Source organism: Pituophis catenifer, unplaced genomic scaffold (genome assembly GCF_029215685.1).
Source record: "Pituophis catenifer annectens isolate HBS135680 unplaced genomic scaffold, rPitCat1.0.hap2 SCAF_8, whole genome shotgun sequence".
NCBI lineage: Eukaryota > Metazoa > Chordata > Lepidosauria > Squamata > Colubridae > Pituophis > Pituophis catenifer.
The window spans coordinates 53,994,477-54,015,268 of NW_027256888.1; the positions used below are offsets into that span (position 1 = coordinate 53,994,477).

The following is a 20,792-nucleotide window of genomic DNA, read 5'->3' on the forward strand; positions in this document are numbered from 1 at the left end:
CAGATAATAAATAGTCATTTAAAGAAAAATATATAGGGGAGGGGAATACTTCTGGGTGGGGAAAATGGCGAGTTGACGCCTCTCCAAAGAATAGTGATGATATTGAGTCCCAGATCAGTGACCTGGCAGCAAGCCCAGACCAGCAGAGTTTTTCTGGATAGAAACCAAAAAATTGCCCACATGTGCTCCATAAGGCTCCTTCTCATGGGGATACCAACAGGAGAATCTGTGAGTGAATTGCAAATAAAGTGCCAGGAGCCAAGGAAGAAACATCAAGCTCTTGTTCTGAAGCAGAGTCTGCCTGAAGGACACTGGATTCGACCCAAACCCCATTTTTGAGTACACATTTGAGTATACAAAGAGCAGCTAGATCACCTGATGAGTGTTCTTTCAGTCTATGAAAAGCAACAAAATAGAGATTTAAAACTAATTAAAAACATAACCATCAGTTCTTTCCATATTTAACCATTTAAATTGGCAAATTGAGTAATCATCAATAAATTTCTGTCCATTTTCAGGAAAAACTTCATAAAGGGTTTTCAATATTTTATAAAAATTTATTTAATCCATAAACAAATCAATTTTATAATCTGTTCTATTATGTACTAAATTAGTATTAGTAATTGGTAATATTATTAGTATTCTACTATTATTCATTCTTAGTTTAGTGTTAAGATGTCGTCATAGTTATCATCTTCCTGACAAAAGTATGTAAATCTATTTGTTACACATTCTTAACTTTTAATTTCTTAAGCTATTTCTGTACACCTTGTCTACTTTTACATATATGTCTTCTTTCCATTCTCAAAAGGGTTTAATGGGGAAGAAGCAAACTGTCATATGACTTTAAAGGACATGGAGTGATATTTAGTGTCTGTATGTAATGGTACAAAGAAGATAATCTGTTTTCTTTCTTAATCTCATTTTTTTGTATATTTTGTGTTTTTTACTCGTAAAAAAATCTGATAAATTTTATATTTAATTTTTTTAAAAAAATGTGGAAGAATTGAAACTGATAATTTAAGAATTACTGTCTGTAAAAGAGGTAATATGCTGCTATTGAAATACATAATGCTCTGTAACAGTCAACTCTGTTGCAAAGATATACAAAAACTGTTAGAAACTGAACTGAGTACAGAAATGGATGTATATTAGCTATGAAAATACTCTCATATTTCATTTATTATTTTCATGACCAGAGCATAAAATATTTTATTGTATTAGTTTCTGGATGTTATTTCTTGGGTCTCTTGCCCCTATAGGCATATGTCCTGTCCAGCTGCCAATAAGATAGATGTCATTTCCCTCAAGAAATACATTGGCAGAATTTCTTATATACAGTATGTAGGGCAAAGACTGAGTGTAGTTCAGAGTGGGACTCCACTCTGAACTACATGATGAATTAGATTCTTTCACTATTATCAGCAATCTTGCTTACAGTCAGAAGGCCTGTTTTGGCAGTTACAGGCCAGTGACCATATATATCATTGTTACATTGCACAAAAAAATGACATAAAAGGAGAAATAGTAGAGGTGATGTGCATTGTAAGTGACCTTAAAAATGTCTTACCTGTAGCACAACCAGCTATTTCAGGGAACTGTTTTGTTACAATAAGGCAGTATCTACACTGGATCTCTTTTTATTTGTCATGTATAACTGTGACAGTATTACTTCCATATAGAATTGCTATTTGGTAGGCACATTACAGCAAGTTCAGGATAATGTAAAACGTAAGTAGAAAATGCAACTCAACACATTGCATCCTAAGTGCAAGGGGGTTGAGGATGTTGCATAGCATCATGTAGTTCAACAGTAGCATATCACCTCCAGAAACAATACTGTCTTATTCATCTCATCATTATTCAAATATTTTCAAGATGAATTGGGAAATAAAGGTGACCAAAGAAGCTTCAATCCAAAAGGGATAATTTCAAAAGATCATCAAGTATATGCATTTCATATTAGACCTGCTTTTCATCCAGGATATCATAACAGGCCTGTTAAGAACATGAAGCATTTTAAACACACACATAAACACAAAAGCCTTTTCTTCAAGTTACTTCCAGCCGTCTCCACATGCATGTGCATGCATAGCTCTTCCTATCATCTTGAAGTATCCACAAGAACTTGGAAAAAGACACAGCCGCCTTAACTATTCAAAATGTAGTATTTCATATGTTCTCCCTTGCATTTCAAAGTGGTTCTTTTGACGCATTTATACAGCCCCTAGCCTGAGGTCAGATGAAGTAGAAGTCAATTTTCAAAATCCTCAGAAGTTCTGGACTTTTAACATATGAATTTGTCAAATGTTGGCATTTTTGACAAGAATAATCTTTAAGCTAGAGGGATACAGTGGCTCAGTGGCTAAGACGCTGAGCTTGTCGATCGAAAGGTCGGCAGTTTAGTTGTTCAAATCCTGAGTGCCGCGTAACAGGGTGAGCTCCCGTTACTTGTCCCAGCTTCTGCCAACCTAGAAGTCTGAAAGCACGTAAAAAATGCAAGTATAAAAATAGGGACCACCTTTGGTGGGAAGGTTATCAGCGTTCCGTGCGCCTTTGGCGTTTAGTCATGCAGGCCACATGACCACGAAGAAGTCTTCGTGCTGACGACAGCGCTGGCTCTTCGGCTTTGTAACGGAGATGAGCACCGCCCCCTAGAGTCAGGAACGACTAGTACATATGTGCAAGGGGAACCTTTACCTTTACCTAATCTTTAAGCTCTGTTTCTGTGTTATGCTCCTGGTTCAAGGCTCTTATTTACTTTGTGTGTAAAAGATGGCATAAGCATGAGATTGTGGATAATAAACCTCCTAATTCCCTGCTAAAGAGGAAAATGGTTTTAAAGGAGCAACAAACGCTTTCTTCAGCTATGCTCGTGACATGACTTCTTGTTGACCACTTATGCGAATGTGGAAATTATTGCAACAGGTGGAATACTGCACAATTTGGAAGGGGCCAGGCACACAATCTTGTTATCACTGAAAGATGTTTGGGTCTTTGTGCAAGTAGCATAATGTGGACAGTTTGCACAAAAATCAATGGTGTTTTTAATGAAAGCTACTCCAATTCTTAATGTTTAGGTTATGGATCATGAAATATTCCTTCTTGTATAAGTAAAATGTAGTCTTTCAAAAGTTCTTGAATTTCCATTAGCCCTTTTGGAATTTAGAATAATACTAAGAGATAATGGGAATCTCATAGTTCCTGGAATGCCATATGCTTTGCTTGACCTCTTTTTTCACTGTATGTGCTTTATCTATTACTTTTAGCCTATATAAAGTAATCTTAACAGGGTAAAAACATTATATATTTTATACATTATGGATGGTACTGTTTCATCTTGTCAATATGGATTATCAGATTTCACTGCAGCATGTCAGATTTTATTACTTTCATACATGTCTTTCAAGATTTATGCAGGGTGTCCAGAAGTCTGTGGCAATCCACTTTCTTGCTAATTTTGGAAAAAAAGCTATGGTTATTAAAATGTTTGTGTAGCAGACCAGAAATAAACTGGCAATGCTCAAAATTCATTCCTTTGTGTAACCAGCATACTATTTTTAAAAAGTACATTTTGGTGAAATTTCTTAAAAGTTTTTCCCTTTTCACAATAGCACTGAACAGTATTTCTAAAATTTTATGGGAACAATATTAGGCAATTAGATGTTAAACAATCTGAATCATGAGGAGGAATAAATTCATATTTTATGGAAGACATTAGAATATGTTCACCTTTTTCCATATGTTTTGTCTCCTGGTTATCAATTTTATTCATTGCTTCTTAACAGTATTACCTTCTACTTAAAAAAATAGAGTATTATTCGGAGTAAAATGAGATAAATGGATTCTGTGGAGCATACACTACAAAATTCTATTTTCCCCTTTAGTATGATGATACCAGAATTCATCTTTGCTATGAACATGAGCTGTATTTCTATTTGAGGCACTGGCAGGTATCTCATGTTTAAAGGTATAATGTCATAAACCTCACCCCTCTGAGAGAAGGCCAACTTGATTGGCTTGCCCCAGATGGGCCCAAAGGAAGTTAAGGTGTTTCCTGAAGATGTAATGGATAGTTCTTCCCCAAACTCCCAAAACTTTAACCTTAAACTGTCTACTGTTGACCTCATCCCATTCCTAAGAGGTCTGTAAGAGGTGTGCATAAGTGCACCAGCGTGCTACCATCCCTGTCCTAATATTCCTTTTTTTTTTTTTTAACTTACTTAGTTGCTGTTTGGAATGGGTAGGTGGCTCTTGGTTTACTGAGGAGCTCCAGGAGATGAAGCACCAAAAGAAATGCTTAAGCCTCCCAGGACGAAGATTGGGAGCAAGTCTGATCAAACATCTGGAATTACCTCATGGCAATAAGGGCAGGAAAAAGGTAAGTATTTCTCCACCCTTAATGCATATGGAGATAGCTATCCAATGGCCATATTTAGGTTAACTCAGTCCCTGCTGGGAAAGACAGGTCAGAAAATCATCTGTAGGGCTACTTGCAATATATTCTGACTATCTGGCAGATAAAATTGCTTAGAACCACTCTTAGATTCCAGCTGGTCAGGTTCGCCAACAGCTCCATCTTGTAAAATGACCTGGGATGAGTTTGAGTTGGTAACTCTTGAGGAAGTCTTGAGAAAGCTGACAAGAGCCCTGGTGGCACAGTGGTTAGAATGCAGTATTGCAGGCTAACTTTGCCCACAGTTTAGAGTTTGATCCTGACAGCTCAAGGTTGAGTCAGTCTTCCATCCTTCTGAGGTCAGTAAAATGAGAACCCAGATTGTTGGGGACAATATGTCAACACTGTAAACCACTCAGAGAGTGCTGTAAAACACTATGGAGCAATGTATAAGTTTAAGTGCTATTGCTAAGATTCTCTGTACTTGGTCTGGCTTGGCTACTGCCTGTTTAATGCAGGTCCCTCCTGCGTTATTAAGGCAGCAAGGGAGGTGGCCCGCAAGTTGAATCTGTACTGCCTTTTTGGGAGGAGTGGAGCCCTCAAACTTTGAACGAGTTCTCCTCCAAAACAACCCAACCTCATTCAACTTTCTTTTTTTTAAGGGAAGGTTGTTGAGAAAGAAGTTGGTTGCAAACCAGATTCAGTAGCAATATAGCTTTTGTTATCCTTGCTGACTGGCTCAGAATAGAGCAGGTGCATTAATCCTTATGCTCCTTGATCTCTCAGCAACTTTCAATAGTGTCTATTACAGTGTCTTTCTGGACCAGCTACAGGGATTGGGAATTTAGATCATTGTGGCAAAATGGGCGTTGTCTTACCTGAACGCCCCTTCTGGGGACCGGGAAGACAGCGGTCAGGAAAGGGTTATCTGCTCCTAATCCAGCGAAGATCGGGTCAGGAAGTTGATAAGCTCCTCCTCCTTTGCTTCCCCAGCTTTCGGAGGAGGATGTGATGCCTTCCTGACGACGCACTAGCCCACCTAGAGGAATTGAGAAAGAAGTGGCCCGGCCGAAACGAACCGGCGGGGAAAAAGGGCGGGGCTGACCGCTGTCTTCCCGGTCCCCAGAAGGGGCGTTCAGGTAAGACAACGCCCATTCTAGGGAAGCGGGGAAGACAGCGGTCAGGAAAGGGACATGCCAAAGCCCGAGCACTATAGGGTGGGACCCGCCCGGGACGTGGAGGCCTGGTCCACGCACACCTGTTGGAGAACTCGGCGGCCAAATGCCGCCTCAGCCGAAGCGAATGTATCAATTCTATAGTGGCGGATAAAGGGAGTAGGGGATGCCCAAGTGGCGGCCCGGCAGATGTCTAACAGGGAAGCTTGGGTTGCCCAAGCTGCTGAAGTGGCGGCACTGCGGGTGGAGTGAGCAGTGACACGCCTAGGGGTCGGAGTGGAAGAAGCCTCGTAGCATGAAGCAATGGTGGCACGGAGCCAACGACCCACAGTGTGAGAGGAGACCTTAAGGCCCAGAGTGGACGGTTGGAAGGAGACGAAAAGCGCCTCTGACCTGCGGAACGAGGAAGTCCGCCTAAGGTAGATGCGGAGCGCACGGCGAACATCTAGGGAATGCCAAACCCGTTCCCTAGGGTGGGACGGGTGGGGGCAAAAATCGGGGAGAATTAATTCCTGGGACCGGTGAAACGGGGAATTGACTTTTGGCAAAAAGGTAGGATCCAGGCGAAGGACCACCCTGTCCGGGTGAAAAACGCAGAGATCAGCCCTCATGGAGAGGGCAGCCAACTCTGAAATCCGCCTGGCAGAGGTGATTGCAACCAAGAAGGATACCTTATAGGAGAGAAAACGTAAAGACACAGTACGAATAGGCTCAAAGGGTTCCCGCGTGAGGGCGTTCAACACCTTTGGGAGGTCCCAGGTAGGGTAACGGTGCACTGGAGGGGGCCGAAGATTCGAAGCCCCCCTGAGGAACAAACGAATCAGTGGACGATGAGCCAGGGAGTTACGGGACCCCAAACAGAGAATGGAAGATAGAGCGGCTACTTGCCTGCGTAACGTGTTTGGCGCGAGGCCGGCGGCTAACCCCTTCTGAAGGAAGATGAGTACCTGGTTAGTAGAAGCCTGCTTCGGATCGATCCCGTGAGGCATACACCATTCCGCGAAGGAGCGCCATGTAGCTGCGTAGATGCGTACCGTGGCCGGACGGCGCGCCGCCAAGATGGTGTCTATCACGTCGTCGGGCAGGAGAGACTCTGTCAGGAGCTGGCGCTCAACCGCCATGCGGTTAGTTGTAGCCAGGAGGCGTCCGGATGGCGGAGCGATCCCTGGCGAAGGACGACGTCGGCGGAGGGAAGACGCCACGGAGGACGAATCGATAGAGCCTGAAGGTCGGCAAACCAAGGCCGACGGGGCCAGTAAGGAGCGATGAGGATTAGCTCTGCCTGTTCCTCCAGAAGTTTCCGGACGACCCTGGATAGGAGGGGGAGGGGGGGAAGGCATAAAGAAGACCTTTGGGCCACGTGCTCCGGAGCGCGTCCGTGGCCTCTGCCATCAGGTCCGGAAATCTGGAGACAAACCGAGGTGTCTGGCGATTGTCCCTTGTCGCGAACAAGTCCACCACCGGTTCCCCGAAGCGACGAGTGATCCGTTGGAAAAGGATCGGGTCGAGGCGCCACTCGCCGTGATCCAGCATGGAGCGGCTCAGCCAGTCGGCCTGGGTGTTGACTAGGCCGGAGATATGGACCGCTCGCAGGGATCGCAGGTTGGCCTCCGCCCAGGTCCCCAATCGCTCCGCTTCGTCCATGAGGGAGCGGGAGCGGGTCCCCCCCAGGCGATTGACATTGGCCTTGGCTGCCACGTTGTCCGTCCGGACAATTACGTGTCGGTCCTTGACGATGTCTTTGAAAACCCTGAGGGCCCAGGAAGATGGCCCGGAGCTCCAGCCAGTTTATGTTGTGCGATCTGTCCTCCGAGGTCCAAGAGCCCTGGGCCATGCGTGAGTGAACGTGGGCCCCCCAGCCCAGAAGGCTGGCGTCCGTTGTTAAGACGACCGGGTTGGGCTCCCTGAACTCCCTCCCCTTGAACAGGGACCTGGAGGACCACCAATGGAGGGACTGAAGGACAGAGGGGTTAAGGTGAACAATTTGATTAGAAGCCGAATTGTGGGACTTCTGATACGGGAGAAGAAACCACTGCAGAGCCCTGCAGTGGAGACGAGCCCATGGCACGATGCCGATGCACGAGACCATCTTCCCGAGGAGTTGAGAAAGGGTCGCCAAGGAAACGGGGGATCCTTGGGCGACCGAGCTGACCAGAGACCGCAGGCTGGACAGCCGCTCCTCGGAAAGGAAGACCCTGCTCTCGACCGTATCGATGATAGCCCCTAGGTGTTGAATGCGGGTCGTGGGTACCAGGTGGCTCTTGGCCCTATTGATGGAGAAACCGTGAGCCGTCAGGATCTGGAGGGTGGTGTCCAAATCCTGATGCGCCCGATCCTCCGAGCTCGATAGAATGAGAAGGTCGTCTAGATAACAAAGGATCCGAATTGGGAGAGCTCGAAGGTGAGCCGCAATAGCGGCCATCAATTTAGTGAACACTCGGGGGGCCGAGGAAAGGCCGAATGGAAGGGCGCGGTACTGGTAGTGGCGACCCGCATGGCAAAACCGGAGGAATTTGACATACGCCGGATGAATAGGGACATGAAGGTAGGCCTCAGTCAGGTCAATTGACGTGAGGAAGTCCCCGACCCTGATGCTATCTAGAATCGAGGAAAGGGACTGCATCTTGAACCGCCGGTAGGGAACCCAGCGGTTCAAGGACTTAAGGTCTAGAATTGCCCTCCAACCTCCCGAAGATTTCTGAACGAGGAACAGGCGCGAATAAAAGCCCTGTCCCTGCTGCTCCTGTGGCACCGGCTCGATGGCCCGAATGTCAAGTAGATGTTTGATAGCAGAGGCCAGCAGGAGCCGTTTAACGCGATCCCGAGAAAGAGGGCATCGCAGAAACCGGTCGGGAGGAGTGGAGGGAAATTCGAGGGAGAGGCCCCACCTAACCGTCTCCCGGACCCAAGCATCAGAGGAAGAACTCTCCCACTGGCTGGCAAAGAGAGCCAGGCGGCCCCCAATGGGAGGAGAGGGGAGAGGGCTATCTGGACCTGCGGAAGGGACGACCCCGGGAACCCCGGGGAAGACGTCTGGAGAATCCCCTTTGATTTTGATATCCCTGGTGTTCTGGAATCCTGGAGCGGGGAAAGGAGGCCCTGGGGAACCTACCCCCCGAATAGGGAAACTCCGGCTGACGAAAGGAACGAAAATTAGCCGGGGAAGGGCGATGCTCAGAACGCCTAGAGACTGGTGGAAGGATACGTTTCTTGTCTTTCGTTTCAATTAAGAGAGGTTCTAATGGTGCCCCAAAAAGGAGGGGGCCCTCAAAGGCTGCGGAGGCGAGGCGCCACTTTGATTTGGCGTCCGCCTGCCAATTCCGTAGCCAGAGCAACCGCCGGGAAGTTATGGCTGATCCAATTGCCTTAGCTGAGAAACGGGACGCATTAAGCGTCGCGTCAGTGGAAAATTCCAGGGCAGCTAAAATTTTGTTAAGGTCCTGATGGGTCCTGGAATCCGACACTGGAAGCCTGTCCTACAGTTGTCGAATCCATAAAATGCACGCCCTATTAAAAAAGGACGAGGCCATAGCAGATTTAGCTGCCCAGGCCGAAGCCAAATGAGATTTAACTAGCGACTGCTCCAGTCGTTTGTCCTCCGGCCGGAGGTTTTCCTCAGGAGGGCCAGTAGCATTAGAGGGCGCCGGAAGGGCTGCTACCGGAGGGTCCACAGTCGGGAGTTGGAGCAGGGAGCCCAACTCAGGGGCCATGTTATAAAAGCGCCTGTCAAGCTGGTTAGGGTTAGGCCCCGAAGCAGGCGCCGACCACTGTTTCTTAAGAACGTCTCTAAAAAGCTTGGGACCCGGAATCTCCTCGGTTTCAATCTCTGGGACCTCGAAGAGGGGAATAGAGCTCTGATTGTCCCCGCTAGAAGAAGGGACGGCCTGAGGGGTACCCAGGCGGGTAGTCAACTTGGCTTTGTGTAAGAGGGACCTAAAAAGGTGAGGTTTAAATAAGCCTATGAAGGATGGCTGATCAGGGGCAAGGTCCTCATCGTCTGAGAGCTCCCTTTCCCTAGCATCCTCATCATGGTAAGATGGATGCTCGGATGGCGCCCCCGAAGAGGCAGCAATCGCAGGGGAGGCCTGAGCCTCTTGCAAGAGGGAACCCTCCATTTCCAGATTCGAGCAGGCAGATTCAGCCACCCAGGAGGATGTTCTGCGCTGCTTCATTAATTCTGCTTGAACTCCTTTTTGAATAGCAGATTGAATGAACGCCAGGATTTCAGGGGTAACAGAGGGCCCCGGGGGTACATTACTCCCCAAATTAGAAGGTGCCGTTTCTAAAGGGGTAGAAGAGGCAGGAGCCTGGCCTTGGGGAGGAGTATCGGGCTGTGCCCCGAAAAGGGCTTCACAAATCCCCTTTTGTGGAAGGGCAGGTAACTGACCCCCATCCGGAGATAAAGGGCGTGATTCCTGGGCCTGCAATTCCGTTGGCTCAGGTGGAGTGGCCACAGAGGCCTGGGGGGCCAGTGGGGTTAGAGTGACAATACCCCCTTGAAGGTTTGGGGCCTCCCTAACAGAGGCCTCCTTGATGGCTTTCTGAATGGAGCGTTCAATGGCCTGGTGCAGGCGAAGCTCCTCTTTAGCCTTGGCCGCCGCCTTCTTCTCCTCCCTAGAGGCCTGAGATTTTTTTGATTTTTTTGGTGGCTCAGCTGATGAAGAGCCGGGAGCCGGGTCCTCAGAGGCATGGCGTTTATTAGCCCTAGGAGGACGCGATGCCATGCTGTTTAGAATTGGGCCTCTAATGCCACGAGGTGAGGCAAAATGGCGTCCGTTAAATTCAAGCGTTCAGTGGTGGCCTAGGGCGACAAAATGGCGGCCGGTATAGGATTACTCTCCAGACGCCGTCGAAAGCCAGGAGAAAAAGCCCCAAATAATAGCCCAGGCGTGAAAACGCCTTCTTTACAATACCGCTTCTTCGCTCCGTTGATTTGGAGCCGGGAAAGGTCTGGCGGCGAGCGCAAGCGATGGCGAAGCGATTGGACGCTGAGCGGCTCAGGGGCGGCGGCAGGCACGAAGCGGCTGCTAGCGGCAACAATTTAAGCTGCCGAGAGGTGCCTTCGGCGAGGGAGAGATCGTCTCGCCGGAATACAAGGGCAGCCGCTATGAAGAGACAGAGAGCCTCAACTCCACGAGGAGGCTCTCAGCGGCGGAATCAGGCGTGAACCGTTCCCGCCGAGTGGGAGAGACCCAGCAAGGGGCCTCAATCCACAAAGACCGCAAGCGGTCGCAGCGGAGTTGGACCGAAGCAGCCCTTCTCGCTGTGCACCTCAGCAAGCGATTTGAAGAAATTTAGAAATAAAAAGGACCAAATTAGAGTTAGATATCAAGACTGCAAGGCAGGAGAAAGGCTATGTGCGTTCGATCCAGCACAGATCGAGTCAGAAAGCTGGGGAAGCAAAGGAGGAGGAGCTTATCAACTTCCTGACCCGATCTTCGCTGGATTAGGAGCAGATAACCCTTTCCTGACCGCTGTCTTCCCCGCTTCCCTAGAAAGATACAGTATATCTAGATTTGTATTCTGCTTAGTTTGGATGAAAGAATGACTATTGTTGAGAAATAAGAGAATGCTGGAACTAGAAGAGCACAACCTGAGGTTTGGGTGGCATGTTGTTTTTTTTAATGGTATGATAAAATCAAAGTTAATGTAGATTTTAAAAATCATTATCAGGAGCACGATATATGAATATGGAAATACAGACCCAGTCTTTGTCCAAAAATTCTTCTATTGGCATCAGCACAAGAAGTATTTTATTGTACAGAGACAATGGGCAAAGAAAAATAGTTAATATATCAAGATTAGTTAGTACTAGAGAATGGAGAACATAAGCAGAGAAAATAATTGACTGCAGAGGGATTTAATTGTCAATGGTTTTCACATGTACAATTAAGAGAAAGATTAATATACATTTAAAAATCCAGATATATAGTATCATAAAATGGAATTTGAAAATGAATTATGTATAAATGTTGAGCACATGATTGCTAAAAAGTATAAACTTTTATTGAGATTTGAAACAGAAAAAATAGATTCAAGGGTACATGACAAAATGGGGAAGAACTTTGGTTTTAACAGGAGAGGAAGTGGTTAAAATTTTTAAAATTCACACGTCCTACAATTTAAAAGAGAATTGTTATAAAACGATGAACCAGAGATACAGGTCACCGGAGAAATTGGTACAGCTAACCAGAGAAATTTTACCAGATGTATAAAGGGACTAATTACTTTGAAAATATGAAAAACATGAAGGGACATTTTATCATGCATGGTGGACATTTGAAGAAAAAAAAAGCACTGGAAATAAATGCATACAAATGATGCAATAAATTTATAAAAATTAATATTCATATGAAACCACATTTTTTAATTAGGATTTATGGGCAGACAATTAGAAAGAACTTGTGGACAACAGGTTTTACATACATGCTCCTATATGTACAAAGATGGGACAATACAGAAGGCTCCCACAATGGAGAAGTGAACTGTGAACATGCAGAACTTGCAGAAAAGCCTGTTGACCTGTTAGATTAGGAACAAAATAATAAGTATTTTATAAAAGACTAGAAATCTTTTTGTGGACATTTTTGCTGAAAATGGAAAGAAAATGAGCTGATGATTTCTGGATTTAAAATGCAGGGAAGTATATAATGTAGTTCTAAAGGAGATAAAATGATAGAATGTTGATTTATAACTGCTGTAAACAATATCAGAAACTGCTTCTTTAACTTTTATTTTTTATCTCTCTGTTTTTAGCATTTTTTTCTTTTATCTTTACCTGTTTTTCTTTTTCTTTTATACTCTTGTTCTTGCTTTACTTTTATCTAAAAACCTTTCAATAAAATTTATAAAAAAGAAACCCTTTGGACAACATCATTTTTGTAGCAGTTATGCCCTTTCTGGATTGAAAGGCTGCTTAGACAGTTTATATTGCTCTGGTTGCCTCATGGCAATATGCTCTACTACACAGGAGTACTTGAAGCTCACTTGGAAGATTCAAATGGTCAAAAATGCAGTGTGGCAGGCAGTGATGGGTATGGCCTAGTATGTTTTGCAAGCTTCATGAGTTGCAAGCATGCTTTTGGGCACAATGCCTTGTAGAAAACCATGTAAATGTGAAGAAAGTAAAACAGAAATAGCATGTTGTTAGGGCAAAACAATCTGATAAATTGTCTCTTTGTGGTGAAAATATTATTAAAACATAATATTCTGTACTGTAAAACATAAAAAGTTATTTGATTTCCCCTATTAAATTTCATACAGGATTTTCTAGGTGTTTTTTTGCCCATAATACAAAAAATATTTGAAATAATAGTTTCCTTCCAGGCATCAAGATGGCTGGAGTTTTTGTTGTGAAAACAGTATTTTTGCTGTTTCCTGCTTAGTTATATTTTCTGTATAATGCAAATGATAGAGATGAAGAAGTATAGAGAATTTAGAGCAAAATGAGAACTCCTACCTGAATTTGTGGTTTTAGAAGCTCTTCCTTTAGGGGCTGGGAGTAACAATAGTTCCAAAGACTGTGGTGGAATTACTTTCTCTTGCTTCATGTCTGAAAGCTGCAGGGGATCTTCTACAATCAGTGACTTTTTCTTTTCAGCCAAAAGGCTGCCTGCAGCTCTAGCAGCCACCTCCTTGAGTAGGGCTGCTGAAGAAGTCATTGAGGTGAGAGAAAGGAAAGAATTTGCTGGCGGTGAATGGTCCTGCCCAGGAGTCATGCTTCTTTCACTGACCTTCTTTGATAATGCAGCTAAGGTGGAGCTTGCTGATTGAGAACTAAATGGTGAAGGGAAGGCTTCAAACCTTATTGTTGAATCTTCAGTCCGAGAAAGAGACTTGTCCTGAAGGACTGCATTGGCAGCAGCTTTCAATTTTAGGATTGCTGAATCTGGAGACAAGCTGCAAGAGGGCATTGAGTTAGGCAACCATTTGCCTTGATTCCATATGAATCCTGTGTTTGGGCCATACTGATCGTTTTGTTCCTGTTTTTCAGCTAGCTTTCTTGCAAGGACACTTAGCTGCTGGGCATGATGTGTAGCTGGAGAAAAAGAGATATTTGAGCCAAGATTTACTGGGGACTCAACCCGGCCATTAACTGTGATAGTAGTATCTAGCTTGAGAGAACCAGCCTCCAGCAGACGTCTCAAATTACTACTCAATGGCTTGTTTGGCCCAGGATTATCATCATCACAGATAGAAGATACGCTAGAAGAGAGATGTTCCCTGTTCTGTAATACATCTCTTATGGCCTCATTCTCAACTGCTACCAATTCCAATGTGTTGCTACTAGGAGTCCCGCTCCCCAAAGAAGTGTCTGGAGATGTGGACTGCTCTTGGATCCTGTCCTCAAAGGATAATTTGAAGTTCTCCTGGACTTCTCCATAAGATGCTTCTGATGGGGTTTCTGAAGAGTTCCCAAACCAATGCTCTTCTTCACTAAGTTCCTCTTCGGCTTCTTCCTGTCTAGTACCATCTGTGAAGAACCAAGGTAAATATATTTCATTTTAAATTCTATCCATGTTATATACACAGTAAACTAATTGACTCAAATATACCACTAATGACACTAAGTAAATATTAAATTTATCAATAAATGTTAGTTTAATTTTAGTAACACAACATGATAGTTCTATGGTAATAAAATGTGTAACGTGAAGTATAAACAAACAGAATTCTTATCAATTTCAGAATATTCTTGTCTGGCACTTCACAATAAGCAGGGATAAAACTTGATATTCCAGAAACTTAACCTAATATTAAGAAATCTGGTATAAGAGAAGCCTTACATATATGACATAGTTAAAGAAATTGTTTTATTTTAAACAAGAAGCAATATACATATAATTTACATGCTGCAGAAAACAGAAATTATGTTACAGGTCATGCACACACAAACAAACACACACACACACACACACACACACACACTGCTCCTGTTTTAAATTCTAGACTTTTCCTCCCATTTCCTCTAATTAATGGACCTTTTGCTGTTTTCTTGATCCTGATAGCCAAGAGACATTTGCTTTCAAAGTATTAAGAGCTCTACTTTAGCCAGGTCCATCTGGATTTGTTTGAGGAACTATAGTAGCCCAAATAATCCAGCACAAGTATGTCAAAGTCTTTAATTTATAGTAGAGACTGTAATCACAAAGCCACTGAAAAATTACCTGACTGCTCCAGTATCGATAGCAAGATTCTCAGAATCAATGAGCAAGTTGTCCAAATACAGTTAAAACTCACCCAAAATTTATGAAAATTGGTCATAAATTGCATGAAGACTGAAGGTACATTTAACAAATCCATACAACTTTGCTGGATACTTATTTTTTTGTTCAATTTATGTAGCTGACCACTTCACCTATGCATCTCTGACTGCTCAAGTAATAAGAATATAAATCAGTTAAATATTTATCCCCTCAAGTTGAAATGTTAACTTTCTTCAGCCAAATAAGGTGAAGAAGATAATTATCTTTAATTGTTATAGAGTTCAAAGCCAATAATCAAGGACAAATATTTGGGGAACTATCCTTATTAATAAAAATGATATAAACACTGGGAGGGGGAAGAAAGATGGGCAAATGAAGCCTTTTTGTAAACTCTCATCAATAAATACTTTTAGGTGTGCTATCTCTACATTTGATATTTCATGGGGCTCTGATTTTCAGGAATGAGAACAAATGGTGGTGGTGGGGGAGAGGATGTTGCACTTTCCTCTTTGCTCTTTTTTTTTTGCCAAGCAAGACTATTGTGGAACAGGATTGCATGGATATTTGAGGTCTTGCAGGCTGTGAACTTTGTGTGACAAAGAAGCAATGGTTCCATTATCCATATGTGGATTATTCATTTGAACCCAGTACATTCTTCTATTGATGCTTTGGAAGGAAGGAGGCTTTGGACGGTATTACATGGTCAGATTCTTCATAATAAAAATGTGGGTGAATGCAAGTTTTCTCAGACAGATAATGAAACTCAGTTCTCAGCTACATGGATTCAACTTCTCAAATCTCTGATGTATACACGTGAGTGGGGGTGATGGAGGAAACACAGGACGAGGAACAGTGATGTCTTCTTTGCCCCTCTTATACTCTTATCACAACTTAAGTCTCCCATCAATAGCCAAACAGATCTAGAAATCCTCAAATGCCCTGATAAATGAGTCCCATATTTTACCTGACAATTCCTCTTTTAAATGGTCTGTTAAGGTTCTTTCATTATAGTTGAACCCTAAGTTAACAGCATAAAGTCAGCGGTATTCTCTCACCTGGCACTTACCCTGTCAGAGATTATAGTTTCCCCAACTGGGAATCTCGTTTGACTGAATCATTAAAGTTAGCCCTTATCAGTGTCATAAAATTGATGCAGTTGTCCAAGCCTGCGCTGTTCTGCACTAAAAAGGGAGGTGCCAATTTTGCAACTATGACTATTTTGCAGTTGTCTTTCGTTATTAAACTAATTGCATATAATATGTGAGACTGATTCATGGAAAAATCTTCCAAGTTTATAGAAATCTATAATTCAGGAAGGTAGCAAATTTGCCAGGATCCCCACCATATTTATCAGGTAGCAGATGAGCACACAGCATCAGAAAGTTGCTGTTCCAGCAGCTGACAAATCTTGGGCCAGAACTGGTAAAGGGACCGCTGGTTATAGTAGACTCTGCCTCACTTGCTGAGCTACTTGGTCTATCTTGGTCCATGTAGCTGAACCTACCTGGTCTATCTGGTCCACTTGCTGAAAGACCTGGTCCTGATAAGGCACAGGTGATTTGATGTGTACTTAATGGGTTTCAAAGGGATCTGTAATCATTATTAAAGCTGTTGAAGTATCTGATTTCTTCCATTAGTACTATGAATAGAAACAGGCAGATCTTGCTATCAGATTTCACACTAGACATACAAATAAATCTTGATAATGAAGACAATCAACTCTGTACAGTATTTAGGAATTTGCTTATAGCAGAAGCTTCCAAATATGACATGGCAGACAAAAAAAAGTGCATGTATAGATATGCTTATCACAGAATACAGAAATCAGTCTGTTTCTCTCTCCATCCTACAATCCACCTTTCCACCCATCCATCCATCCCTTGATTCATCCATTCATCCTACCCAGCATTTATATTTTAGATCTTTTTTTCCATCTTTTTTAATCAATGGACTTTGGTTGTTTCCCATATCTTTGAATCTGCTCAGTGTTTATATACAAGATGTTCTAATGTCCACATATATTTTATGATTGCAAATCAAAGAATTATAAAGCCAGAATGAACAACAGGCATGAGAATTCTGGAAACTGTAATCCCAACGTATCTGAAAGATATGTGCCTAGGAAAAGATGCTTTAGAGCCATGATGGCGAACCTATGGCACGCGTGCCACAGGTGGCACGCGGAGCCATATTAGTGGGCATGCCAGCTCAGCTCTGGGGTGCATGCGCGCGCCGGCCAGCTGATTTGCGGGCCTTCTGGGTCCACCAGAAGAAGGGAAACAGGCTGTTTCCTGCCTCTGGACGGCCTGGGGGGGTGGGGAAGGCCCGTTTTTTTTTTTCTTACCTGGCTCCAGATCCTCTCTGTGTATATGGGAACTGCGAAAACAGCCTTTCCCATTTCCTTGGAGGCCCTATGGAGGATCAAAGAGCCCATTTCCCCACTCCCGGTGGGACCGGAAGTGACGTTTTTTCCTGTCCCCAGCCTCCAGAGACTCCTAGAGAGGCTCCTACAGACTCCTAGAGAGGTTCTGGAGGCTGGGGACAGCAAAAAACGTCACTTCCTGTCCTACCAGGAGTTGGGAAATGGGCTTTTTCAGCCTCCGTAGGGCCCCCAAGGGAGTGGGAAAGGCTGTTTTCGCCGTTCCCAGATACACAGAGGGGATCTGGAACCAGGTAAGAAAGAAAAACGGGCCTACCAGGCCATCATGTGCCAGGAGCGGGGGGGAGGGGGTTGCACACACATGCGCGTGGGCACGTGCACGCACGACCCTCCCCCACCCCCCCCTCTCCTGGCACACGATGGCAAAATGGTTAGCCATCCCTGCTTTAGAGCTTTGTCATAATAATTTATACACTAAGAACAGCAACTTTATTTCCAACATCTGTATGAAATATTACATCTCTTTTTCAAACTATCCATGTCCTTCAGAATACACTTCTGACAACATTCACACAATCTCCTAACACCCGGTTCTCTGATTACTTACAATGCTTAATGTCTCAGAACTTTGGGAACTTTTGAGTATACTTCCCTCTTGCTTTTATAACCGTATAACTGGTGTTTTTTTTCCCCCACTCAATTTCCCTTTTTATTCTTTGTTCATACAGTCAACATTTCCTTAATGTTAGATGCCTAATTTAAGCTCTTTTTCAATCTCATTAATGTTATGTGTATAGCTTTCCTGGCACAATTCTTATGTGGATGTTTGGATAGGAAAATATAGGTGCTATTCACTTTATTTTGAAACTAATTGCCACACTGCTTAGAAGTCCAGTTGCAGCAGAATGACTAAATCTGCAGCTAATTGAACTGATAGCAATATTCTTTTTTATATTTAGAAAGAAACAGCCTCACATTTCCAACTGAATATGTTTTCAGTGATTTGTTTTCTGAAGTATTGAAAAATCCATGAATAAAGAGACTCTAGAACACAGGTGTCAAACTCACTGCATCATGTTGCCATCATGTGACATTTGCAATGTTTTTCCTTCTCAGAGTTGGGGTGGGCATGGCTTGCGTGTGATGCATCCGGCCTGCAGGCTGCCTGTTTGACACCTCCGCTCTAGAATAACTTGCCATGACCAACTTACCGTGGGACAACTCATCGCAGGACAATTCAATGCTGTATTAATCATTTCATTCAGTTGCTTTTACTATTGGTGACCATGTTTTCGTCAAAATTATTGTAACTTTATTTTATTATCACTGGCCACAGTTCTGTTGAAATTAATGCAGGCAGGTGACCCCCAGGGGGAGGGCCTTCTCTGTGGGGGCACCCACCCTCTGGAATCAGTTGCCCCCAGAGATAAGGAGAATCCATGACCTCAGGGCCTTCCGCCGTGCCCTTAAAACCTTCTTTTTCCAACAAGCCGGGCTGGCCTAATTCTTTTTAAGTGTTTTTAATTGTTTTGTTTATCGTTTTAATTAATGGGGCCAAATATATATATATATATTTTTAACTGTATTTTAATATTTGTATTTGATGTTTTTATTTGGCTGTTCACCGCCCTGAGTCCTCAGGGAGAAGGGCGGTATACAAATTCAAAATAAAATAAAATAAAATAAAAAATAAATTTAAATTTTGTATTTGTTGAGTTGTCCTGTGGATAGTTGTCCCATGACAAGTCGGTTGCGGCAAGTTGTCCCATGGAGAGTTGACTGCGGAAGTTGGCCATAGTGAGTTGCACATAAAAAAGTGGCTAACTTATTCATCTAACCCTTTTTCAAATTCTACCAGGAATTTAAAATAGCCCTTTATGTCACTTATCTTTGAAATATTAATGATTATTCAGAGTATAATTTTAAATAACACTAGGCTTAAAGGAAATGAACAACTCTTCCTCTAAGATTCCTCAGAAACAGAATAGTTCTTTGATAAGAATGTATTCTAAAATAGCAAGGTGAAAAGAACACTTTTCATAGAATTCTAATTTTTTAACTGAAAAGGGTTATTTTTTCGTGCTACTAGCAATTCTAATGTACCTTCTGAAATGTTTCTGGCTGTGTTTAAAGAGAGTGACCGTAGGCAGCTACTCCTCACCATAGGCATTCAAAGGGTGACAGATATGATCAAATATTTTTTTTTGTATCTTTGGCTTGCCAACCCTGAAGTAATCTGGAACAGTGGCAATGTCAGTATAAAATGGAATCTATCCTCCTTGCCAGATGCCTTTCATTAGCATGACTGCTTTGAAAAATGAATGTTCCAAAGCACAGTAAGAGTTACAAAAAGATGATTACACTGAATACCAAAAGCAGTAAGGAAAAATAACCCAATTACATGGACATTCAGATGTAACTGTAAACCAAAAATGGATTGCAATGAATGGATTGGATGAACTTCCAATTATCTGGTGAAACAAACATATGAACAGAATTATTATTTGAGTTTGTATCTGTTATAATATACAAAACATCAATCAATTAGTGGCTTAATGATTAATAGCAGAACACTGCATCTATGTGCTACTGAGTGAACATGAAAAACTGTTACAGGCATGACCGCTTGACACCTGCCTAATTGTAATTTAGATTCAGCTCCTGCTTTCCAGACATGCTGAGATGGCTGATAGTAATAATTGTTTTAGTCTAATACAATTGGATGATTAAAGCTTTAGGAAGATACAATTCCAGTGAAACATCTAGGTAGAAAAACAGTTTTTTCTTCTGGATGTTACAATCGTTAGCAATTTTGTCTTATATATTTTTTATTATAGTGTTTCTGTATTTTGTCCTGGATTCTTCAAAACACTAGCACCTATAGAAAAGTACCTTTTGGAAACATTTTGTCATTTACCTCACCCCATCTGTAGGTATGGATGATGTGTGTGTATTACACAATTGATACGCTAATGTCAGATGTTGGGATACAATGATTATGTTAGTGTGAATGTGGTTGTATGTGTGTCATTTTGAAATCACTAACGTTGTGGACACTACTTTTATGAAAAAGTAATAAATAGGCTGATACCATAAACCAGTGTAAATCAAATGAGCTTACATTGTTTGTTGGAAAAGGTTAGGAAAGAAGTTCAAAAGGTGGAAATCGGCAGTTTGCCTAATAAAGGTATAATCTGTCTGATTCTACCTTTACTTTACTGAAATATCTAACAATCATATTCTCCAAAATCAGCCATTTTGCCAATGTTGGCAGTAAAATGATTACAGGAGCTATACAACCTCTCATCTAGATTCATTGGGTAGATCAACTTCATGGCACATGACCAACTCTATGTAGAACTACAATCATTATTTTAAAAGACTGTTTTGAAAAACATGGAATTGAAAAACAACAGTCTATGTACATACACTAGGATGTCAGTGAGATACTTCTGAATAAATTGGTGTAAGAGTAAACTCTACAAAGATTTGTCAGTTGTAAAGAGCTGTCTCTCTGTGTGTTATGGAATTATTTTTACCTAAGACAAACAGATTTGTAAACAGATTCTTAAACTTTGACACTTTCTAGCTGTTTCTGATTTTGTTCCCTGCTAAAAGTTCTGAGATCTGCTGAC

At 42.8% G+C, this 20,792-nt stretch overlaps 1 protein-coding gene across 1 annotated transcript in view; it reads right to left on the minus strand.

Annotated features, from left to right (window-relative positions):
• The window catches only part of ZNF827 (zinc finger protein 827), a 124,292-nt gene that overhangs the window by 82,656 nt on the left and 20,844 nt on the right, over positions 1 to 20,792 (minus strand). The window contains exon 2 of the mRNA XM_070948662.1: positions 13,031 to 14,044. Coding sequence (XP_070804763.1) covers positions 13,031 to 14,044 — 1,014 coding nt within the window. The remainder of the gene's footprint in view (positions 1 to 13,030; positions 14,045 to 20,792) is intronic.